Here is a 12,926-nt window from a genome sequence, read left to right as displayed (position 1 = left end):
CTCACCCAGGTATTTTTTTTTGAATATTTTGTACAATGAAGGCAATGGTTTCAAGGTATTGAAAAGCAAAGAACAAGATAAATTATTTCATCTTTTGTGTAAAAAAAAAAATAAAGGTGCAGAGAATATAATGGACAGTGATGGCTGCAGGTCACCTATGTTTTGACTTAAGTTTTCAGATCGCCTTTATATTTTGTACATTATGCCAGTTTTTAAATTATGCAAAATAATTGGAGTCGAGAATTAAGAGAAAATATGAAAGGCTATTCATTTTATTCCATTGAAGCTTTTTTATTGAGCAATGGATTTTCACTGAAATTAACCACAAGCTGGTTCAAAGCCTGGAACTTTGTTCTTTCTCTTGCATCCTCTGCTGAAGATGTTGGCTCTTTCCTGATTGCACTTCCATATGTAATGCACTCACTATTTATGCATGAACTTTAATGGGAGTGTTGGCAGGTGATTCCACAGCAAAATGGATCAGGGTTGAGCCAGATCACCATCCCAGCTGCACAACTTTCAGCAGGGGTTTTTGAATAGTATTCAGGCTGCTTTTCTTGAATCCACCCTGGATTGGATCACCTAACTTAGCACGGTCCAGGCATCAACCCTCTGTTTTTAGTCCATAGTCAAATACTTTCAACTTTTCTTTTTTTCCTATGTACATCAAATAATAAATTTTTCCTTCAGTACTCCAATTCTATATCATTTCCAAATGGACTGATGCAAAACCAGGGTATGAAATGGTGAAAGTTCAGTTAACTAGTCCATTAATTGGTTTTGTATACCATCCTTTTTCTTCCCTTCCTTTAGAGTGCAGAGCAGGTTACTACATTCTGTCGAAGTTCACATGAACTGCAACTGTCTGATATGGATGGGCAAAAGGAGAGCAATGATCAACCTCTGAGACCACTAGCACGGCACCTCTCTGATGCAGAGAGGCTTCGGAAAGTTATCCATGAACTTATAGACACTGAGAAGTCCTATGTAAAGGTATGTATGAAGGTTAAATTGATGTGCATGTATTCCTATGAATGAAATTAAGCTTTAAAAAATTAATTACATTTGCTTTATGTTAACAAGATTATATGCCAGTTTTCTTGGTGTGACCCTCTTCTTGTGATGCTGCTGACTCTTGCTCAGGTATGATTTCACAGCCATAGGTTGTCTTCAAGCATCGCATCTCATATCCCTATTCTTGTACATACTGTTGGTAGGTAACTGAGCCCGATCCATCCTTACCTAACTTTCAGCATGCACTTTACAGCAGGAATCCCAGGATAGTAATCAGGAATGGAAAACATGGCTATTCTTTCAAAACCATAATCCAGTTGTTTTGAGGCCAATTGTTGTATCCCAGCTGGTGTCCCGAATGGGCACAGACTGAATCTTCTAGTTTGTATTTTAGTGCTAACTCACGAAACCAAGTCTCAAATAAATAACTGTGCTCCCATCCCAACTAATACCACAGTTGTACTGCTGTGCTACAATTTAAAGTGCTAAGTGCAGTACTTCATCACAATTAAAAGTTAATTGCTTGTAGTCACCTTTCCCAACATTAATTACATTTATCCTTGGTATGTCCTAACTTTTGAAAGCTAAGAGCTTAACAGCAAAATACCCTATTCACCCTTTCCTCCACTGCTGGTCAGTCTACCATTTTGCGGGGGGAAGGAGGCATGATCTTAATACAGTGTAATTGATGGTTCAGGCGACCTGGAATTCGGTGCCATTTGTATGTTGCAGGTTTTTTGGAAGCCACATAAATATATGCCAGCTGAAAGATTTTGTGCATTTGTATAAATTTACAAAATGAATTGCAATTTCAGATGGCATGGACAGAAGGTATTGGAGCACCACAGAGAGTGAGTTTGTGGGCCTGATTTCCAACTGAACTCCATGTCTGCTGTCTCACTTGGACAGCACAATTCAGAACTGAACAAAGCCTTGGGCAAAGGTCACCCAGCTGCCTTTTTTTTTGTGCTTATCAAAGTGAGCTGATGGAGTTAGGGAATATGGAGCAGTTTACATTTCAGACTCCTGGGATCGGATTTTCAAAACAGAGTCTGGAACCTAATAGCCAGTTCATTTTTATTGGTGCTGGGTGCTGCCCAGAGGTGGGAACTGGCTCTGGAATGCAATGCTCAAAGGCGGATAATAGCCAAGACTGGGCTTGCCGTTGCCTAGTGGTATGGAGCAGGCAGGAGAGCGGAGGGCCAGCAGCCTCACCGTGCATGCAAGTGACGGTTAATCACAAGGTACTTGACCTGCTCTGGAACTTTGTGCCACTGCTTGAGCACCTCAGTTGAATAACCCTTTTTTTTTCGCCAACATTTTAATTCAGCAGCAACATCACATTTATGGCTCACCGCATTGCTCCCAACAGGTGTGCACTAATGTGTCCCAGACTGTGTGCTCTTCCCATTGACTGCTTTGAAAATTTCCTTCTGGCCCTTTCCAGCTCATTGACGACCTTAATGGGCAGTTAATTGCAGGCGAGCCAGTTGCCAGCTTCCCCAAACCACACCTCCCCCTACCTACCAACCGCCCTTGCTTTGAAAATTGCGTGTTCCAGAGGCGTCCTAAGACTGATACCATCTGGGGACGCTATTTTCAAAGAGTCCCCCAACCAACCTCACCCCCATGGCCATTAAAAATCCAGCCCTTGGTGGCAGAATCGAGCACTTTCAGTTTAAGTATAATTCAGTTGCACGCACAATGAAGCTTCCTGTACCCTGCCCCAACAACGTGACTAAACCCCAACCTCAATGATAACCCCCATTTGGTATGGTATTTTTCCATTTCCCAAGCCAGTCTCTGGTCTCTGAGATTGCAATTTTGTGCTGAATTAGGCAGTTTTTTGTTGTGGGAACTGCATTGATTAACTAGCCTAACTCACCTATTAAGCCCCTGATATGGCAGACAGGAAATGCACCACCCGCCATATTGGGAAAGGAAAGAATATCCTTTATTCAAACCCGAGCCTGACATTGGACACTTTGCATATTCAAATAAAGGCAGCCAATGCCATTGCAGACTGCAGTCAGGATAAACAGCCAAGGGATTACCTGAAGGTGAGTAACTTATTTGAAGGTGGCACTGGGAGGGGTGCAGCAAGAGTGCTCTTCTCAGCCCCACGTTAAAGGAACCGATTGCCGTTGCTCGCTGTCTCCTAACTGTGAGCGCAGATTCTTGATCTCCACTATAATGCTCTCCTTCTCGGCCACTTCTGCTGATCCTGACCTCCTTTGCCCCTCCACCACTGTTCCAATCTCCTGATTGGTCCCTATTATTTATTAATCCATGGACACATTTTCTAGAGGGCCCTGTGATGTTAGCAGTGGCCTGATACAACGCACCCCTCCGTCAGCAGACACTGATGCCATGCTGGCTTCATTACAATGAGTTCCAATATCTGGGGCACCTCAGGCCTCTTCATTTAGGTGCAAGGAATGTGCGTTGCACCATCCACTCACCCAAATTTCTGGGCCCCAGTCTATTTTCTGCATCTTCCCTTGTAGATGGAATTCCCATATCGCTTTCCATCATTTTACTGGCTACCTTACATCCCAGTTAAATACCTCAATTAGAACATGAAATAACACCTTATTGTATAAATGTGCTCATGTTACAAAAACTTCTCAACCTCCCCAAAATGGGACAGCTTTTGATGTGCCCATGAGATCTGGACAAATGCTGAGAAAACAGCTGGCATCACAAGTAGCTGCTGCTGAGCCGGTAGATAGGGAGGAGATTGTGTATGGAGGGGTTCCATGTGTTGGGAGTTGTACTGGTCTAGTCCCCATCTGCTGGCTCATGTAACCTCGCCAGTGGATCTTACACCACAACATATATGGAATGATTTTACTGAGCCCACTTGCTTGCTCTCTGATCTCTGCTTTAGATTGCTAATTTTATACAGATGCTGATTTTATATTTGTACAACTGAAGGCATCATTTAATGGAGTCACCTAATAGGTTGGTCTACCTTAGTTCGTGGTTATACTAACTGCATCATTGTGGCTCTTACTTGTTTAAGCAACATGCATAAGCTTAGAAGTAAGTGCGTTGATATCCCATGGCAGAAATATTCACCTGTAAGTGCTTGCCTGAAACTGACACAGGAGCTTCACAACCCTTGATGCAAATCTCCTGAGGATTTAAGACGTCAGTTACAAGTCAGGTAATTTAATTCCATCAGCACATGACCTGAATTGGGGCAGCCCTCTTCATAAAGCTTGAGGGGATTACATTCAGTTACTCTGGGTTATACTGATCTCTGCAGGGCTGAGCTATAAATAAGACATGAAATCCTCTCTCAACAATGCAAGAGTAATCTGAACCATATCTTCCTTGCTGTTTATAAAGCATTTATTAGAGTCAGTGTGTGCCCCAGTTCTGAAGAGAGAAGTTCTGGAGTTGGTAAGTAAAGCATAGGCTCCATTGGCTACTGTGAAACAATTCTTCAGTGTGGGATAATCCCACAGTGGTGTACTTTAGGGGCAGAAACTCCACATTTTCACCCTATAATCTGAAAGCATGGTCCCCACAGATCACAAAATAAATAGGGTGGAACATATCAGTTGGATACAGGAAAATATGTAATTTAGAATTGTTTTCTCTCAAAATTTTGTATTTTAGACACAAATAATCTGGCAATAAGTGTAACATTTAAAGGTATCAGAATAACCATCATGAGGATACGTGAAGCAAAATAAAGTCATCTCTGATCATCAAACTGCAAGTAGAAGGAAAACAGCATAATTAATTGGGATAAAAATGAATGACCAAGTCCCATGCTGGTAGTCCTATTACAGCAAATTTTATATCTGACAGAGCATCATATTGTATGGGGGTGCATCGCATTAAATTTGATAGTGGCATAGAGGGGTCAGAAATATATAAACAGTAATTTCCTGTACATTTGTTTTGTGCTTCTAAGCTTACCAAATCCTATGAATATCAAAATTGCCTGACATGAGATTTAAAGACAAGAGGAGGAGGAGGGGATCTAAAGGGCAACTTTTTGATTATCATGAAAGAGATAAAATTAAGGAGAGCACATTATTCATGAAGTCAGTGCAGTGATAGTGAGAATAAAGGAGACCAGCTGAATCAAATTTTCATCAAATCCCACAGATCTCCGAGCCCTTTCAATCAATTCAATTAAAGGTTGCCTCAACGTTTAGGGAGAGAAGCAAGGTTGTATTGGGAAAAGTGATGAATAATATGAGTTGCATGAATATACATTGCCATTTGAGTGCCTATGTTAAAGGCACTATAGCTTTTCTATGTTCATGGTACTGCTTAATTGGGGGTTGGTCTGGGAGTGTCTCCATTCATCTGGAAAGGAATTAGAGAATCGTTAAAGAAAATACATTTAGCGAAAGAGAGCCAACATCCAGGGACAACCTCTTGAAGTTTGAGAATCCACTTAGCTGGATCCTTATCTAACTATATAGCTTTGATGACACCCATGATCTCCAGTGGGATGAGGGCGAAGGGGCCCAAGATCCAACTCAGTCCACTTGAGTAACTGCATCCCCAAGATGCGCTGCATTCTTGTCAAAGGCAACATATGAGTCTAAAGCATGTAGAGTGAAATAGAAACTGAACTCAGATGATCGCTGTAGGACTGGACAGAGAAGTACAATCTCCAATAAATCTGAGTCTTCTCCATCTGCTTTTCCTGCACACCATATGATAGCAAACAGTCTGATTTCTCCTGCTCATAACTGCTCAACTTGGAACTTATCAAGAGAGAGACGATTCCTTCCTAGTGCCAGTTCACAAATAATGCTGGTCTTGTTCTGATATTTTGGCCTGCAGAACTCTGAGAATCCCAAGCCTTTTATTATTTTTCAAGAAAATGTCTGGTAGTATACAGTTTCCAGTATCAGCCTACTGACATTCGATCACTTTTTGCAGTAAAACCTGCAGTAACTGGGTACAAAACAGACTTGGGCTTGCGCATGTTAATGAAAAAAAATAGTATGTGTATAAATATTTGCTATTTCCCAATGATCAGCTGTGATTTATCACCTGATTAATTGCATTGATTGTATTGTGTTGTTTAGTGCAGTGTCAGTGCAGACATCATCACCTTATCAACTATACAGGGCACTTTTGTGTCTGCCATGATTACTGCTGATACCAAAAGTGGTCCCAGCCCTCAAATACAACACAGTATATTTTAAAAACATCTGGACATAGTTATAAGGCTGAATTCACATTGCAGGGTTCAGGCAATGGTTATAAACTGCTTGAGTTTACTCTGGTGGTTTGACATCTGCACCCCACAATAAGATCAGTAACTTGTAACTATGCATGGCTATCCATTATTCTCCATGTCACTATGCTCAGCTATCTAATATTCTCCATGTGGCAACTGTCTGGTTAATTTCGCTATAATCTTCCATCATTTTTTTACTGTGGAATTTTTGCTTTTTGGTGTATATTGTATCCACCTCTGGTTACATTTTCTTGTCATTTTTTTGCATTCTTTCATTTTTTTTCTGTTCATTTGCTTATTTTCACCTTGTTAGCTTTGTTGCTTATGTTAAATTTGCAATCTCTATCTTTTGCTTATATTTCATAATTCAGAGCCATCCATATTCATATTTCTTAAAATTCAGTAGTCTGTGCCTAATTTGTTTTTCACTCAATTCCTCATAGTAAGATTTTCCTTCCCTTGTGATTCATCACCATGACTACCTGCTGCTCTCCAGGTCTCTGAGTCTGAGTTCATTGCCTGAAATTTTTAATCTAGGGCTGTGGAAAAAAAAAACTCAACATGTTTGACTTCTTCATACTTCATTGACCTGCTAACCTCTTGCCCATAAGCAAAGAAAATCTGCAGAACGACCATTTTGTAAGGAGATTTACTCTCGAACATTTCAGTGCAATGTGAACGAGAATTCAGTCTGCTATCCACCTTTGCTCTTTACCAGCTGCTCTGGATATTATTGTTTGGACACTGGCATGGATTGACTTACCCTCAAATTTTCACACTTTCCCTCTGCAAAGTATTCATTCTCCCCAGTGACCAAACTGAGACCAGGAATTCACCACTTACAAAATGGATGAGTAAATGTGGAAGCTAACTACTCCAATGCACAATGTGCAAATACATTAACACAGAAAAAAGCTGCATAAAACCACCATTCTTTTTAATATAAATTAATATGTGGTTTCTTAGAACAAATTAGAATTTTAGGAAATGTAATTTTAATTGTAAAGATGTTCACTTTTTGTGCTCATCAAAGTGATGAATGCTAATGGTAAATAGAGCTCCAGGCATCCTGTGTTAGCATCATGCACCTGAATGTTGTGTATAGCCAGTCAGATGTAGAATGAAGCTTCCTCTGCTCAATAACAATCCTCCGCTCCAACTTCAGAAGAACATTACTACTGTATCAGTGTGCCATTCTTTGCATGTGGCCTCTTGAGATTGCCAAATTAGTGACAGCTTTGTGCTTGTGGCCAAAGACAGCTAGCTGACAAAGAAGTCTTACATCCCAAATGTCTGGGCTGGATTTCAACGTACTGCACCAGTTTGTAATTCTTTAATTGACAGGTGATCTGGTGATGTTGGAAAGTTTGAGACAGTTTCCAAGAAAACCCTGGTGTTCGATGCTTGAATCTATACTGAAAACCTTCAGTATATAGAACCATAGAAAAGTTACGGCACAGAGGCCATTCACCCCATTGTGTCTGCACCAGCTGAAAAAATCTGCTGTCCAATCAAATCCCACCTTCCAGTACCTGGTCCGTAGCCTTGCAGGTTACAGCACTTCAAGTGCAGGTCCAGGTACCTTTTAAATAAGTTGAGGGTTTCTGCCTCCATCACCGATCTGGACAGTGAATTCCAGATACCCACTACCCTCTGAGTGAAAAAGCTTCTCCTCGTGTCCCCTCTAATCCTTCTACCTGAATCTGTGATCCCTGGTAATTGACCTCTCTGCCAGAGGAAACCGGACCTTCTTGTCTACTCTATCTAGGCACCTCATAATTTTGTACACCTCAATTAAGTCACCACTTAGCCTCCACTGTTCTAAGAATAACAACACTAGTCTATCCAATCTTTCCTCATAGCTGCAACTTTCAAACCCTGGCAACATTCTTGTAAATCTCCTCTGTACTCTCTCCAGAGCAATTATGTCCTTCCTGTAATGTGACCAGAATGGTACGCAGTACTGCAGCTGTGACCTAACCAGCATTTTATACAGTTCCAGCATTACATCCCTGCTTTGTGCTTGATACCTCGGCCAATAAAGGAAAGCATTCCATATGCCGCCTTCATTTTATCTACCTATCATGCCACTTTCAGGGACCTGTGGACATGCACTCTTCTCCATATCACTTCTTCTCCATATCCTCCCATTTATTGTGTATTCCCTTGCTTTGTTTCTCCCCCCCCTCGCCCCCCCACCAAATGCATTACCTCACACTTCTCAGGATTGAATTCCATTTGCCACTTTTCCATCCACTCAAACAAACCATTGATATCATTCTGGAGTCTACAGCTATCCTCTTCACTATCAACTACACGGCTAATTTTTGTGTCATTGCAAATTTCCCAATCATGCCTCCCCATTTAAGTCCAAATCATTAATATATACCACAAACAGCAAGGGACCCAACACTGAGCCCTGTGGAACGCCACTGGAAACTGCCTTCCATTTGACAAAAGATCTGTCGACTATTACCCTTTGTTTCCTGTTACTGAGCCAATTTTGTATCCAACTTGCCACATTCCCCTGTATCCCATGGGCTTTTATTTTTCTAACCAGTCTGCCACGTGGGACTTTGTCAAATGCTTTACTAAAATCCACGTAGACCGCATCCACTGCACTACCCTCATCTCCATGTTATTTCCTCAAAAAAATTCAATTAAGTTAATAAGACACGACCTTCCCTTAATAAATCCATGCTGACTATCCCTGATTAATCCGTGCTTTTCTAAGTGGCAGTTTATCCTATCTCTCGGAATTGATTCTAATAATTTGCCCACCACCGAGGTTGGACTGACCAACCTATAATTATTTAGTCTATCCCTTGCAACCTTTTCAAACAATGGTACAACGTTCGCAGACCTCCAATCCTCTGGTACCTCGCCTGTATCTAGTGAGGATTTAAAGATGATCCTCAGAGCATCCGCTATTTCCTCCCTGGCTTCCTTTAACAGCCTGGGATACAATCCATCCGGCCCTGGTAATTTATCCACTTTCAAGGATGTCAGACCCTCTAGTACTTCCTCTGTCACTATGCTTATCGTATCTAATATTTTACACTCCTCTTTTACTACAATGTCTGCATCGTCCCCCTCCTTTGTGAAGACAGAGACAAAAAACTCATTAAGAACCCTGCCCACATCTTTTGCATCCATTCATAAGTTCCTTTGTACATCTCTGATAGGCCCTACCCTTTCCTTAGTTATCCTCTTGCTCTTAATGTACTGATAAAACATCTTTTGGTTTTCCTTGATTTTACCTGCCAATAATTTTACATATCCTCTCTTTGCTTTCCTAATTTCCTTTTTTACTTCACCCCTGCACTTTCTATACTCCTAGGCTTTCTAAAGTATTAAGTTTTTTGTGACCATCATAAGCTTTCTTTTTCTGTTTTATCTTGCCCTGTAGATAACAAGGGGGCTCTAGATTTGGCAGTACCACCCTTTTTCTTTGTGGGGACATGTCTACACTGTGCCTGTAGAATCTCGTTTTTGAATGCCTCCCACTGGTTTGCCACTGATTTTCATTCAAGTAGCTGTATCTAGTCCACTTTCGCCAGGTCACCCCTCAGCTTCATAAAATTTGTCTTACCCCAATTTAGAACTTTTACTCCTGTTCTATCTTTGTCCTTTACCGTGATTATGCTAAAACTTAACTGTATTATGGTCACTATCTCCAAAATGGTCATCCACTGCTACTTCATCCATTTGCCCAGCTTCATTTCCGAAGTCTAAATCTAGGATTGCGTCCCCCTCTCGTTGGACTTGTTATATTGATAGTTGTTGAAAAATATAAAATCGGAAGATCAATGAAAATGTTTTGCCTTTCAGTTTACATCTTTTTCTCATATTTCAAGATGCTGAAGTATCTTTTTTATAATGGTGTAGTTTACAATTAAAGCATCTTTATAATGGTGCATTTTCCAATTACAGTGACATGATTAAATATTCCAGCCATCTCACATTTGAATGGCTGTTTTGATAATTTCCTAGTGTCAAACTTTTAATTTTTGTGCTCATCCAGGTTGTTGTTAGTGTTGTGTTGGTGTTGGAGAAAGGATCTATTTCAGGATATCAGTAGTATGCTAGCACAGGCAAGTGCAAAGTAAAGCCCCCTCTACTCTACCCTAACAACATGCCTTTGTCCAAACTTCAGAAGAGCACCCCAGCTGTATCAATTTCATCCTTTTACCATATCCTATACCAATCCAAAAGTTTCTTTTGAGGTTGTCAATTAGCGGTAAATTAGGGACACTATGTGGATGCCCATGCCCCACTCGGAACTGAATTAACACTGCGCAAACTCATTCCACATAGGATCCTCACTGCCAGAGGCCAGAGACTTTCATCCCTTCAGTCTGAGATGGTCCTGAACTCAAGTCCCAGAAGTGTCTAAACCGATGAATCAGTTCCCTGTAATATCAAGCGTATTTAGTTTAGGATGTGGAAACTGAATACTCACAGATGAGCGCGTCCTTTGAAGACTCTAGTATTTCAGTACCCAAATCAAAATAGATCAGTTGACTTTTTTCTTGTTTAGAGATGCAATTGATTACATACTGCGGATGCATGCTAAAGATTTCTAAAACATTGCTCTAAATTTTTAGAATCTTTTGCAATCATCATGGGAGTAAATGCTTCATTGCAGAAATATTAGGAAGGAACAGTGAATTTTGGTGTTCAGGGTTACACAGTTATTGTTTGGGTATTGTGTAGTATGTAAAACACTAATCCCAGAGCTTGTCAAGATGTTTCAAAGAATGATGCACTGAAGTGCTCCATAATGGTAGAATACATGATCATAATGCAAATCAGTTAACTTTAAACTTATAGGATGAACAAAGGTTTAAGTATTCTTGTGTAATGGTATCTGTCTTTTATAGGATCTGAGCTGTCTGTTTGAAGTATACCTGGATCCCCTACAAAATGAGATTTTCCTTACACAAGATGAGGTATGATGCCTGAATGTTAATGTATTTTCAGAGCACTGGTTGTGATGTAGTTTACGGCCAACACTTCTCATGTTCGTTACAAATATTATTAAAATATGGTGGTTCTCTCGCTTCAGGTACTGTCTCTTTCTGCTTCAAATTGGCTGTCATCTCCCCTTGCCTCAAAAAACCAACCCTTGACCCCACCTTCCTTGCAGACCATCACCCATCTCTAACCTCTCTTCCTCTCAAATCCTCTAACATGTTGTCACCTTCCAAACCCATGCTCATCTTTCCTGGAACTCCATGGTTTGAATCCCTCCAATCAGATTTTCACCCCTGCCACAGTACCGAAACTGCTCTTGTCAAAGTTATATGACATCCTAGGTGTTTGTGACAAAGGCAAACTGTCCCTTCTCAGCTGTCTCGACCTGTCTGCAGTCTTCAACACAGATGATCGCACCATCTTGCTCCACTGGGATCCAGCTGGATGGGACTGCACTTGCCTGGTTTCATTCTTATCTATCTAATTGCAGCCAGAGAATCACCTGCAGTGGCTTCTCTTTCTGCTCCTGAAATGTTACCTCTAGCGTCCCCCAAGAATTTATCTGTGGCCCCCTCCTACGAAGATATGAATTAGGAGCAGAAGTAGGCCATTCGGCCCCTCTAGCCTGCTTCGCCATTCAATAAGACCATGGCTGATCTGTTCGTGTCTCGAATTCCACACTCCCGTCTACCCCCAATAACCTTTGATTCCCTTGCCTAACAAGAATCACTCTACCCCGCCTTAAAATTATTCAATGACTCTGCCTCCACCACCTTCTCAGGTAGAGAGTTCCAAAGTCGCACAATCCTCAAAAAAATTTCTCCTCATCTGTCATAAAAGGATGACCCCTAATTTTAAAAGTGTCCCCTAGTTGTGGACTCCCCCACAAGAGGAAATATCCTTTCCACACCCACCTTGTCAAGACTGTTCAGTATCTGATATATTTCAATCAAGTCTCCCCTTGCTCTTCTAAACTCCAGTGAAAACAAGCCCAGTCTGTCCAACCTTGTCTCATGACAAACCCGTTCATTCCAGGTATCAATCCAGTAAGCCGCCTCTGAACCGCCTCCAGTGCATTCACATCCTTCCTTAAATAAGGAGACCAGAACTGCATACAGTATTCGAGATGTGGTCTCACAAAAGCCCTGTATAACTGAAGCATAACATCTTTCCTTTTATTTTCTATTCCTCTCATAATAAAGGATAGCATTCCATTAGCCTTCTTTATTACTTGCTGTACCTGTATACTAACCTTTTGTGACTCATGCACTAGAACACCTAGGTCCTTCTGCATCTTGGAGTTCTGCAGTCGTTCTCCTCCATTTAAGAAGTACTCTGCTTTTTTTTTTTTATTCTTCCTGCCAAAGTGAACAACTTCACATTTTCCCACATTATATTCTATCTGCTACATTTTTTCCACTCACTCAACCTATCTATATCAGTCTGTAGGCTCCTTATGTCCTCTTCACAACATACTTTCCTACCTATCTTTGTGTCATCTGCAAATTTAGTTACCATGCCATCGCTCCCCTCATCTAAGTCATTGATATAAATTGTAATAAGTTGAGGCCCCAGCACAGACCCCTGCAGGACTCCACTCATCACATCCTTCCACTCATCACATCCTGCCATTCAGAAAAGGACCCATTTATGCAAACTGTCTGTTTTTTGCCAGCCAGCCAGTCTTCTATCCATGCTAATATGTTACCTGCTATAC

General features: G+C 41.0%; 1 protein-coding gene across 5 annotated transcripts in view; it reads left to right on the top strand.

Moving 5' to 3' along the window:
* Window positions 1-12,926, top strand: part of LOC137376374 (rho guanine nucleotide exchange factor TIAM2-like) — a 438,770-nt gene that overhangs the window by 374,358 nt on the left and 51,486 nt on the right. For all 5 annotated transcript variants that reach the window (XM_068044808.1, XM_068044809.1, XM_068044812.1 and 2 more), the window contains 2 exons: window positions 814-993; window positions 11,116-11,184. In XM_068044808.1, coding sequence (XP_067900909.1) covers window positions 814-993; window positions 11,116-11,184 — 249 coding nt within the window. The remainder of the gene's footprint in view (window positions 1-813; window positions 994-11,115; window positions 11,185-12,926) is intronic.

The sequence above is a fragment of the Heterodontus francisci genome, chromosome 13, assembly GCF_036365525.1.
Source record: "Heterodontus francisci isolate sHetFra1 chromosome 13, sHetFra1.hap1, whole genome shotgun sequence".
NCBI lineage: Eukaryota > Metazoa > Chordata > Chondrichthyes > Heterodontiformes > Heterodontidae > Heterodontus > Heterodontus francisci.
Note: the sequence above shows the minus strand (reverse complement) of the source record. Positions and strands in the feature narration are given on the sequence as shown.